At 37.8% G+C, this 12,596-nt stretch overlaps 1 protein-coding gene across 3 annotated transcripts in view; it reads left to right on the forward strand.

Annotated features, from left to right (window-relative positions):
• Positions 1-12,596, forward strand: part of CSMD1 (CUB and Sushi multiple domains 1) — a 1,135,715-nt gene that overhangs the window by 534,882 nt on the left and 588,237 nt on the right. For all 3 annotated transcript variants that reach the window (XM_072142316.1, XM_072142317.1, XM_072142318.1), the window contains one exon: positions 5,555-5,749. In XM_072142316.1, coding sequence (XP_071998417.1) covers positions 5,555-5,749 — 195 coding nt within the window. The remainder of the gene's footprint in view (positions 1-5,554; positions 5,750-12,596) is intronic.

Consider the following 12,596-nt stretch of genomic DNA (forward strand, 5'->3'; position numbering starts at 1 on the left):
GCAGAGTCTCCTGGCTTGTGATTGGCTCTGTTTCTGGCCGCCAAAAAGCAAAACGGCGGGAGCTGCCATTTTCTCGAGCGGGCGAAATACTCGTCCGAGCAACGAGCAGTTACGAGTACGCTAATGCTTGATCGAGCATCAAGCTCGGACGAGTATGTTCGCTCATCTCTAATAGGGATATAGAGATAGGGTGAGATTTATCAGAAATGCCTTAGGTAAAACTGTTCCAATTGCCCATGGCAACCAATCAGAGATCAGCTGTAATGTTATAAACAGCTGTGGGAAAATGAAACATGAAATCTGATTGGTTGCCATAGGCACTTTTGATAAAACTCCCCATAGACAAAGTTGCAGAGACAATGACAGTCAGAGACAGACAGATGGTCAGAGACAAATACAGAGACAGTCAGAGACAGAGACAGTCAGAGACAGTCAGAGAGAGACAAAGACAGTCAGAGACAGACAGTTAGAGACAGACAGGAAGAGACAGTCAGAGACAAACAGAGGTGGTCAGAGACAGTTGAAGACAGAGACAGAGGCAGTCAGAAAACCATAGTCAGAGACATACAGAGATAGTCAGAGAGGGAGAAAGTCAGAGACAGACACAGACAACCACAGATAAGTACATATCAGGATTAAATATACAGAACATCTGAGCTGCATTCTGGAACAGGCATCACTTACTGTAAGGCTGCCACTGTTTCCTTCTATGACTATGTTGGTCTGGATCAATCTGCTCTTCTTTCAGTAACTTTCAGTCACTTCATTTACTGTTTTAATTTTCTTGCTATGCAAATGCCCCTTTGAAGTGGGAATTCTTGCCATTTTTGATAAAACACGAGGCTAAACATGTGAATACAGACTTTTCAGAAATGGATTGAGTGGTACTAAAAAGACAAATGTTGCACTGTTATACTTATATTCTATAAATATTTTATGTTTATACTTATATTCTATAAATAGATTTTATATTATCAGTTAAAGTTCACATCTTTGTTTCAAATATATGTAAATCATGATAAAAGTAAAAGGGCCCAATTAATGGTTGAAAATTTGTCAAAAACAATACTTGGTGCACTGGAAAAACTTTTTTCATGTCTGTTTATTATACATTACATATTACTACAAATATTTATGGATTTGTTGATTCATAGTATCATAGTTTATACATTTGAAAAAAGACAATTGTCCATCAAGTTCAACCAAGGAAGAGAAGGGATTGCATGATGAAGGGATTTTGGGAAAAAAAATTCTTTATAACATAACCATTAATGCCATTTAGGTATAAAAAGGCATCTAGACCCTTCTTGAAGCTCTCTGCTGTCCCTGCTGTGACCAGCGCCTGAGGCAGGCTATTCCATAGATTGACAGTTCTCATAGTAAAAAATCCCTGTAGTCCCCGGTGATTAAACCTTGATTTCTCCAGACGGAGACAGTGCCCCCTCGTCTTTTGATTTCATTTAATTTGAAACTTACCACAATATTTTTTGCATGGACCATTCATATATTTATATAAATTAATGATGTCCCCTCATAGTTGTCTCTTTTCCAGACTATGTGTCTATTATTGTCTTTTATTCATAATACACTCAATTATTATTAAAAAGAAGATGAGGCATGACTCATATAAGCTACTTCTAATGTCTGGCGCATTTACCTTGAAACATTGTTTTCACTGAATTGCATTGTGTCTATTAACCTCATTCAACTTTTATTGTATATTATGTAGATTCAGAAAAGAGGCTGCTAACTATTTTTTTTTAATCCCACATTTTCAATTGAAAAATGTATTAAGTGTTCAAGAGCTTGATTGCCTACATTGCTAACACCTATGCCAGTGAATAGTTTTCTTAGAAGTATCAAGTATTGTTATTGTTCCTTGTAGTAGATGAAAGCTTTTTTTTTTTCTTTTTTTCTTTTTTTCATATCAAAAACACAAAAACTTGTAGATAGAGCCTAGATGGACTCTAGTAATGCCCCCACAGCATCTCATTAGCATATTTGTAAAACATCTTTTTTTAGGAAAAGGACCATAAATACTATTCTAAGGCCAGTTCCTGTATCAGTGTGCCAAGTGGAATTAGTCAGTGATTCTAATTTATAAGGTGTAAATCAGATGCTCAATTTCCATTAACAATGGCCAAATATCGTTCATGCCAGATGAACCACTTCACTGCCATAGTTGCTATAAAATTGTAGTGACAGTGACTGAATCTTGTTACTAGGAACTTGACATGCTGATACATTTGTAGACACATTTGTATTACAAGTACTTGGAATCCGGTTTCCAGTATGATTTGGGTGGGAGTAAAACTCGTTTTCAATAATTATTTGTATCCATATTGTATATTATTGAATTTCATTGTGTGTTAGTATTAAACTATTATACTATTATATAACCAATAATTATATCTATATCACCATACCCATCAGAATCACGTGTCCTGTTATATTACAAATATACACTACCTGCATCTTATTTACACACATTCTACATAGCGGTTTGAATGGCTACAATTGCTTTTCAGTAGTTTAGATTTGTCTACTAATACAGGCGATTACAAAACTTTGGCTCAATTATAAAGAATATTGTCGGCAACCTAAATAGCTGCAGATTTTGACATGAATTAGGAATCAAAACAACACGCTAGGAATTCAAGTATGCTGAAGCTAGAACGGCAAGGCACTCTAATTTATTTCATGCTGATAAGGCTTAGTCACAGAACACGCTGTACAATGTTGGGAACTTTTGTAATGAAACACCTAACATACTTTTACTTATTTGTTCACAATTTCTTACAAATATTTTTTTTTCTGGCAATGCAACCAAATATACTTTATCTTTATTTTTATTATCATGATAAAATTAAGATCCACGCCACTTGACCATGTTTGGTCAGTGATAAACAGACCAAGCTCTAGGCGATTTCACCTGCTGACCATAGAAGTTTTTTGAACAGTAACTTAAAGGAAACCTATCATGAGAAATCTGTAATCAGAAGTAGATCAAATGGTAGATTCCTTTTGCCTGCCTCTGCCCTAATCTGTAATTTAATAATATTGGAACCTGACCTAACTTGTTAAAAACGTTATTTTAGTAATATGTAAAAACTAGTCTACTGGGGGCGTGGAGTAACCTTAGTTCCCAGTGCCTGAGCAGGCTAGTATAAGCCCCAGTAGCCCCTGCAGTTAATTTACATATTATTGAAATAAAGTTTTTAGAAAGTTAGGTTAGGTTCCAGTATTATTAAATTACAGATTAGGGCAGAGGCAGGCAGAAGGAATCTACCCTCAGATCTACTAATGATCGTAGAATCATCATGGTAGGTTTCCTTAAAAAAAAAAAAAAACAGATTGGTGTTAAATTGAATACAATTCCAAATTCATTCATTATCAAAATTTTAACAAATGTGACCTTTACTTTACTATATATTTAGCATTTAAATGTTTAAATGTAACTAGAAAAGTATTTCATATCCTTTATGTTTTGAGGAAATATGAAAAAAAAAATTAATTCCTGGGTATTACCCTAGAGATGAGTTCTGTGTTAACACAGTACAGTTCCTTGAATGCAAGTAACACTTGCTTTCTGAGGGATATATAAATAATTGATAGAGTGTTAAGCCTATCTGTGAAGAGATAGATAACAAGCTAAGCCTTGGAGTACTCTCAGGTACAGCAAGTGATTTATTACTATAAATTTCCTGTTTGGGGGGCTCTATAGTGGAGTAGAATAATAGATTTAAAGCATGTTGAGAGAGTTGTGTAGATGTGCAACACATAGTTCATTTTGCAAATATGTATCTTGTTTTAAGGAAATGTAGTATTATATTGTATTGTATTATATTGAGTCAATTGGTAGACCTAGACTGTTAAATTCTTGTATGTTGGAAAGAAAATGTTTATGTTTGTGTCCTTATCATTAACCCCTTAACGCTCTGCGCCATAGCTCTACGGCGCAGAGGTATAAGGGATGTATGAAGAGGGCTCACGGGCTGAGTCCTCTTCATACAAAGGTGGGGGTTTTTGCATAATGCATAAAACCCCCACCGCTAATAACCGCGGTCGGTGCTAGCACCGATCGCGGCTATTAACCCCCCCGTTGCCGCCGGCAAAGTCGCCGCCATCTTTTTTTTCAATCGCCACGCCCCCGAACGTCATCGGGGGGCGGCGATCGGTTGCCATGGTAGCCTCGTATCTTCTTTTGACACAAGGCTATCTGGCAGCTGCAGATTCGTTACAATGAGTCAGTGGCTCATTGTAATGAATGTGCTGCAAAAATGCCATATATTGCAATACAGAAGTATTGCAGTATATGGTAGCAGCGATCTGACCATCTAGGGTTAATATACCCTAGATGGTCTAAAAGATAGTGAAAAAAAAAAAGAAAAAAAAAGTTTAAAAAATAAAAAAAATTAATAAAATATTAAAAGTTCAAATCACCCCCCTTTCCCTATAACGGATATAAAACATAATAAACAGTAAAAATAACAAACATATTAGGTATCGCCGCGTCCCAAAATGCCCGATCTATCAAAATATAAAAACGGTTACAGGCGGCGGTGACCTCCGAGGCGGGAAATGGCGCCCAAATGTCCGAAATGTGACTTTTACACCTTTTTACATAACATAAAAAATGAAATAAAAAATGATCAAAATATCGCACAGACCTCAAAATGATAGCAATGAAAACATCGCCTCATTTCGCAAAAAATGACCCCTCACACATCTCCGTGCACCAAAGTATGAAAAAGTTATTAGCGTCAGAAGATGGCAAAATTTTTTTTTTCTTTTTTGAACACATTCGTTTAATTTTTGAAAATGTATTAAAACACAATAAAACCTATATAAATTTGGTATCACCGCGATCGCACCGAACCAAAGAATAAAGTAGGCGTGTTATTTGGAGCGAAGAGCGAAAGTCGTAAAAACTGAGCCCACAAGAACGTGATGCACGTGCGGGTTTTTTTCAATTTTTCCACATTTGGAATTTTTTTTCAGCTTCGCAGTACACGGCATGTTAAAATAAATAACATTATGGGAAAGTAAAAATTGTTACACACAAAATAAGCCCTCACACAGGTCTGTACACGGAAAAATGAAAAAGTTATGGATTTTTGAAGTTGGAGAGCGAGAAATGAGCCGAAAAACCCTCCGTCCTTAAGGGGTTAAAGACATCAATTAATTTGTGTGATGTCATAGTTATGAAAATCTAACAACTGGAGAACCTAAATTCTATTGAACCAAAGTCAAAATGAAAACTACTGAAAACCATAGTGACATAAAAGTCAAGGAAAAAGTTATTTATATCTAAACACTACTGTTTTCAGGACTCCTCTTATATTTTAAGATATGCAAATCCTTGGTAGGACACTTTTTTTTACTATAAAAGAGGAAAAGGATCAGCACTCACAGGAAAGTCCATGGATCTTTTGAATTAATGCTAACTTTTATTGAAAATGTCAATGTCGATACAGAAAGAAATTTATACTTGGTTGCAATTGATAATTCTATTGCCGAATAAGTAATTAACTGTTTTTTACCTTCCTTTTAGTGTTACCAAGTCATACTTGTGGAAATCCCGGAGAAATTATAAAAGGGGTTCTGCACGGAACAAGATTCAATATTGGAGACAAGATTCGATATAACTGCCTTGCTGGTTACATTCTTGAAGGGCATGCTACCTTGACATGTATTGTAAGTCCCGGGAATGGAGCTTCATGGGACTTTCCATCACCATTTTGTAGAGGTAAGAGATGTCATCTTTAATGGGCTTGCTCCTTATTTTATAAAGGGTTTGGACAGATATAACTTTTATTGATGCTTATGTTTGTATTTTGTTGTTAGCCTTTAGTTAAATGGCTTGTCCACTTTCAGGGATTCAGTAATTGCTATTTTTTATGTGAGAAATACAATTTCCCTGTATATTTTTTGTATGTGTTCCTAAAGGTTCTGTAGATCTATGCTTGCAGTAGTTCTCAACTTGTGACCCCTATGGAGGTCAATTGACCCTTTAGGGGTCGCCTAATATTTGTTTTCGAATGGTCTTAGGAACTGAGACATTGAAAGTCAGAGTGCTAGCTCCTATCTCCCATACGTGGCAGTGGAGTTTGAGCATAGGTAGGCTAAAGTGAAAATAGTAGTGATAGTAGTGTTGAATGGCACCAAACTGCAAAGTTGGAAGTTTGGGTTTGTGTTTGGCTCAAATTCCCCCTCACTGCTAACTCCCAATAATGGCAATTTAACTTTGCTGCTGGTTAATTTATTGCAGCAACAGTTACGTTGAAACGTTTTCTATGTTTTATGTTCATTTATAAAATCCTATTCCAGTTTCCTTTTATTCATATTTTATTATGACATCTTACATTCTTATGCTATCATTTTCTTTTAAAAATCCAAGAAAATAGTGTTATTACCAGATCTTTAGTTTAATATATGTAAAAATTAAAATAATGTTAGATCTACCATTATTTTCATTTAACATGTTCTCCTTTATAATGAAATGGCAACATAATTAAAATAGTTCATTCAGTTATTTCCATCCTTGAACCATGCATATAGCTTTTTGGAAACTTTGAAATATTGTCAACAATATCTGCTATATATGAACTTTTGCCTACTGCCACAAGCCACTAATCATTTTTGGGATAAAATATAATAGAGTCTTTACCAGAAATGTTTTATAACAATCCAAGCAATTGTGGTCCTAGGGTTAGACTGGGGACATCAATTAAAGCTAAACAAAGTCACTTGCCACCAAGGTCTGTTTCTTTTATTCATTTACTATAAGGCCTTATTTGTATGATCTGCAGGTGCAATTATGTTTATGATGCAGTTCTGTAGAAGATAGAAGTTGAACATTAAAATGATTTTCTTAGGTCGTCCAATTCAACACTTAAAGGGTCTGACTACTACAGAGAGAATGAGGCAGATTTACTTTTCCTGGACCTGTTGTGATCCAGCGGCATGTTCTCCGTCAAGGATTCGGGTCTTCCGGCGATTCACTAAGTTAGTGCGCCCGATGTGCACCAGGTGTCACTGCTGCGTTAAAGTCCGCCGGAGTTCACTGGAGTTCATCATCCATTGCTGGATTTAGGTAAGCGCGTGTCAAGCGACACTTTTTTTTTAAAAATTCTGTGGTTTTTCCGAATCCATCGAGTTTTCCGACGGCCACGCCGTCTGATTTCCCTCGCATGCATGCTGGCGCCGATGTGCTACAATCTGATCGCATGCGCCAAAAACCCGGGGCAATTCGTCGCAAATCGGAAAAATTTGGTAAACCTGACAAAAAAAAAGCGATTCGGGCCCTTAGTAAATGACCCCCAATGTCTTAATCCTATTTGATTATCAGTGTATCAGATGCTGAAAACAGCTAGTTGGAGAAAATAATAGCTATGTCCCGTAGGGTTATAGACAATTCTTACTGATTAATTTTTTCTGCCAATCTCTTGCCAAAATAGTATAATGGGCAAGAACACATAAATGACCTATTTGATGTTATAGCCAACTGTCATTTTGTACATGATTTTAACTCCTCTGGGACCGCCCAATGACTTTTGACGTCAGCGGGCACAGGTCCCGAGTCTGCAGCAATGTCTTTAGGCGTTATATATAAAAATGACTACCACAAAATAGGGAATTCATAAACAATGTTAATTTTGAGTTAATTTGAAAATTAAAGAAAAAAATACTATAAATTACAAAAAAAAGATTTTTTTTTTCACTTTTGACCCCAAATAAAAATGAAAAAAAATGTTTAAATTTTTATTTCCTTTTAAACTAGCACTAAGTGTCCCAATAAAAATGGTGCAAAAAAGTTTAAGGTATCATGCAAAAAAAAAAAGTTATGGCCCTTAAATCGCCACAAACGAAAATTTGCTAAAAATGCCTTGTCACTAAAGCTTTTACAGGCTGCATAACTAAGGGGTTAAAGTGATGTTAATATTCGCAATAACAATAGATACATAAGCCTGATATAACACTGAAAATATATATGCACAAAATGGCCTGAATGACATATGGAACTTGCATCATGTTACAAGTATCAAAACCGCATTTCAGTGAGTGTATCTTACAGTCTCTAAGCAAGAGTTTTCATATTTACAAAGATGCCACCAACAAAGACTTGCGAGCTACCTTTGTTGTACTTTTAATAAGGCATCTTGAATAATATATGCCTTTGGTTCGTTTAGATCTGTCTAAAGCTTCATTTATTTAAATTGATAAGCCTTATATAATGTGACTGGCAATGACAATATGTCACATGCTGGTGCTTTATGAAATGTCAAGCTTCTTAATTGCATCTTTTCGGCTTGCAAAGAAGAAATAGAAGAGGGCAGAAATCTAGAAGGCAAAAAAAAAATCATATCTTTTTATGTTTGACTCTTCTTTTGAATCTGAGGCATATTAAAGATTTGCTTCTTTCAAGATAAAGAGAAATGTTTAAAGCACTTGATAAATGATTAGTTATTCATGGGTTTGCTTATGTGAACTGGAACCTGGACAAATACTGCAGAGGTCACTTTATATATCATGATGAAAAGGCAAGTTTAGCGAAACTTTAAAAAAAGTTAGTAATTGTGTGTGCTTGAATGAAATGTAGGCAAGGTCTAGCCTGCAATAGATTCTAGCTATAACCTGCACATGCTATGGTAAATTCAGTAGGTAAGGGCATCCCCACCAAGTACCCCAACCACATTTCAAAAAAGTAATGTGGGGTAGGTTAAAAGGGCAATATACACGGCATGATAAATACTCCCCATATACTGAATTAATCGTAAGACTTAAATAATAACCCTGGTGTAACATAAATAAGAAATATTTAAAAATGCATCAAACTGTTATGTACATAATTGTGCAAAAGTTTTAGGCAGTGTCAGGATCTCAGGTTGCTGGGTTGTTGGCAATGACAGAAACTTCATGGGTAACAGTCCAAAATGTAGAGTTTTATTAACTCCAAAAGTGGTATTCAAATGCGGCACAGAAGCAAAACACGAAATAAACACCTGCCTATCTGAGTGCTTACTAAAATGAAATTGGTTTCCTCACCTATAATAAAAGACAGTAACCAACAGGAGCAAACACCTTTCTGGCTAGCCAAGCACTGCCATTGTCTGCTCTAACATCTTACATGGGTTTCCCCAAAAGTTTCCACAAGGTGTGGACTGGAGGGGATGGGATTGGAAACTCCCAATACCAGCCTATCTTCCATTCCCTAAAAAGTCCAGCCCATTGCTTAGCATATAAACAATGCTTAGCAAGCATAGTTGCTGTATTTTCTTATCTCACCAATCTGAGTGTCACGGGTGGTCCTGCGACCCATATCGCGGGTCACGGGCTCACCCCTGCTTCTCTGCCCCCGCCAGCGCATCGCCAGCGCTGCTTACCTCTCCCAGCTCCCGGCTCGCTCCCTTTCGCTGCCACCTAATGCTAGGGCACGCGCAGCAGCTTCTCAAAATTTAAAGGGACAGTGCGCCATTAATTGGCGCTGGCCATTTAGCTAAATCTACTTAAGTCTGCCTCTTCCTGCAAACCCTTGCCGGATCTTCGTGCCTAGCGTCCTAAAGAAAGCTTTTCTGATGCCTTGTGTTCTTTCTGTGAATTTCTGCCTGCCCCCGACTACGAGATTGCCTGCCGTTTCCTGGATCAAATAGGGATCCTGGAAACTACAGACCCGTGAGTCTAACTGCTGTGGTGGGGAAAATATTTGAGGGGTTTGTTAGAGATGCTATCCTGGAGTATCTCACTGTGCACAATCTATAACCCAGCGTCAGCATGGTTTTATGAGAGATAGTATCATAGTATATCATAGTATATAAGGCTGGAAGGAGACGCAAGTCCATCAAGTCCAACCTTCAAGAATTAAATAAATGTTTTATCCCCATAACCCGTGATATTTTTTCTCTCCAGAAAGTCATCCAGGCCTCTCTTGAACATGTACATAGAGTCGGCCATAACAACCTCCTGCGGCAGAGAGTTCCATAGTCTCACTGCTCTTACAGTAAAGAACCTTTGTCTATGGTGATGGTAAAATCGCCTCTCTTCTAGGCGTAGAGGATGCCCCCTTGTCCTGGTCACAGGCCTAGGTATAAAAAGATCTTTGGAGAGATCCTTGTACTGTCCGTTCAGGTATTTGTACATTGTAATGAGGTCTCCCCTCAGTCGTCTTTTTTCTAAACTGAATAATCCCAAATTTTGTAATCTGTCAGTGTATTCTAATCCCCCCATTCCCCTAATAATCCTGGTTGCTCTCCTCTGCACCCGTTCCAGCTCTATTATATCCTTTTTATACACTGGTGCCCAAAACTGTACACAATATTCCATGTGTGGTCTGACCAGGGATTTGTATAAGGGCAAAACTATGTCTTTATCATGAGAATCTATTCCTCTCTTGATACATCCCATTATTTTATTTGCTTTAGCAGCAGCCGCCTGGCTCTGGTCACTAAAATTAAGTTTACCATCCACCAATACGCCCAAGTCCTTTTCAGCTTCAGTTTTACTAAGTAATTGACCGTTTAGAACATAATTATACTTTTTGTTTCCATGGCCCAAGTGCATAACTTTACATTTATCTACATTAAACCTCATCAACCATTTCTCTGCCCATCCCTCAAGCTTCCACAAATCCCTCTGTAATGCTAAACTATCGACCTCAGTATTTATTACTTTACACAGCTTAGTATCATCTGCAAATATTGAAACTTGACTGTGTAAACCCACTACAAGGTCATTAATAAAAATATTAAAAAGAAGTGGCCCCAATACTGACCCCTGTGGCACTCCACTGGTAACATCAACCCAATCTGAGAATGTGCCATTAATGACCACCCTCTGTTTTCTATCACTAAGCCAATAACTTACCCAGATACACAGATTTTCTCCTATTCCCAGCAGTCTCATTTTATATACCAACCTTTTATGTGGCACGGTGTCAAATGCCTTTGAGAAGTCCAGATATACAACATCCACAGCGTCCCCCAGATCCAGTCTTGAACTTACCTCCTCGTAGAAACCAATCAGATTAGTCTGACAGGACCGATCTCTCATAAACCCATGCTGACGCTGGGTTATAAGGTTGTGCACAGTGAGATACTCCAGGATAGCATCTCTAATAAACCCCTCAAATATTTTCCCCACCACAGCAGTTAGACTTACGGGTCTGTAGTTTCCAGGATCGCTATTTGATCCTTTTTTGTATATTGGTACCACATTTGCTATGCGCCATTCCTGTGGAACATAACCAGTCCTCAGTGAATCTTCAAATATTAAAAATAACGGTCTGTCTATCACCGTACATAATTCATGCAGAACCCGGGGGTGTATGCCATCTGGCCCCGGTGATTTATCTATCTTAGTGGTTGCGAGGCGGCGCCGTACCTCTTCCTGGGTTAAACTGTTGACATTATAAAAAGAATTAACATTATTCCTCATTGTGTCTTCCACCAGGGGATTTTCCTGGGTAAAGACAGTTGAGAAGGCGACATTCAGTAGATTGGCCCTTTCCTCGTCTCCTTCCACCATGACCCCCATGTTATTTCTAAGGGGACCCACACTCTCTGTTTTTAGTTTCTTATCATTTATATACTTGAAAAATAATTTGGGATTATTTTTGCTCTCCCTGGCAATATTTCTCTCAGTCTCTATTTTTGCGGCCTTTATCTGCTTTTTACAGGATTTATTTTTCTCTCTATAATCCTGTAATGCCTCATCGCTACCTTCACGTTTTAGCACCTTAAACGCTTTATCTTTCTCGCTTATTGCTTTCCTTACAAGACTAGTTAGCCACATAGGGTTTTTCTTGTTCCTTTTATGCTTTTTCCCATAAGGTATGTGTTTCTCACAGGACTTTTTCAGAATATATGAGAAAAAGTCCCATTTTTGGGGGGGGCTTTTGTCCTTGAGAGCATTATCCCAGTCTATGCCTTTAAGGTCTTCCCTTAGTTGCTGAAAATTTGCCCTCCTGAAGTTTAGAGTGTTGGTTGCCCCTTCACTAACGCTCTTAGTAAAGCGTAATACAAAATCAATGATGTTATGATCACTATTCCCCAGGTTCCCCCCAACCTGTAGTTTTGATACCCTATCAGGTCTGTTGGTAAGGATAAGGTCCAGCAGTGCCCCCCCTCTTGTTGGCTCCAGGACTAGTTGCGACAGGTAATTGTCTTTTGTTGTTGACAAGAACCTGCTACCTTTGAAGGACCTGCAGGTTTCTGCCCCCCAGTCAATATCTGGGTAATTGAAGTCCCCCATGATAAGTACTTCACCATGCTTTGAAGCCGCATCCATTTCACTTATCAGCATTTCCTCTGCTGCCTCCATTATATTTGGAGCCTTATAACAAACCCCTAGTAATATTTTATTTTTATTTTTCCCTCCTCTTATCTCCACCCATAGGGACTCCACATTTGCGTTACTGATGTCATCTCGCAGGACGGGCTTGAGGCAAGAATTCACATATAAACAAACCCCTCCCCCTTTTTTATTTATACGATCCTTTCTAAAAAGACTATAACCATCTATAGTAACAGCCCAGTCATAGCTACTGTCCAGCCATGTCTCGCTGATACCCACTATATCATATTTCCGTTCCAACATCA

Source organism: Engystomops pustulosus, chromosome 3 (genome assembly GCF_040894005.1).
Source record: "Engystomops pustulosus chromosome 3, aEngPut4.maternal, whole genome shotgun sequence".
NCBI classification, from domain to species: Eukaryota; Metazoa; Chordata; class Amphibia; order Anura; family Leptodactylidae; genus Engystomops; species Engystomops pustulosus.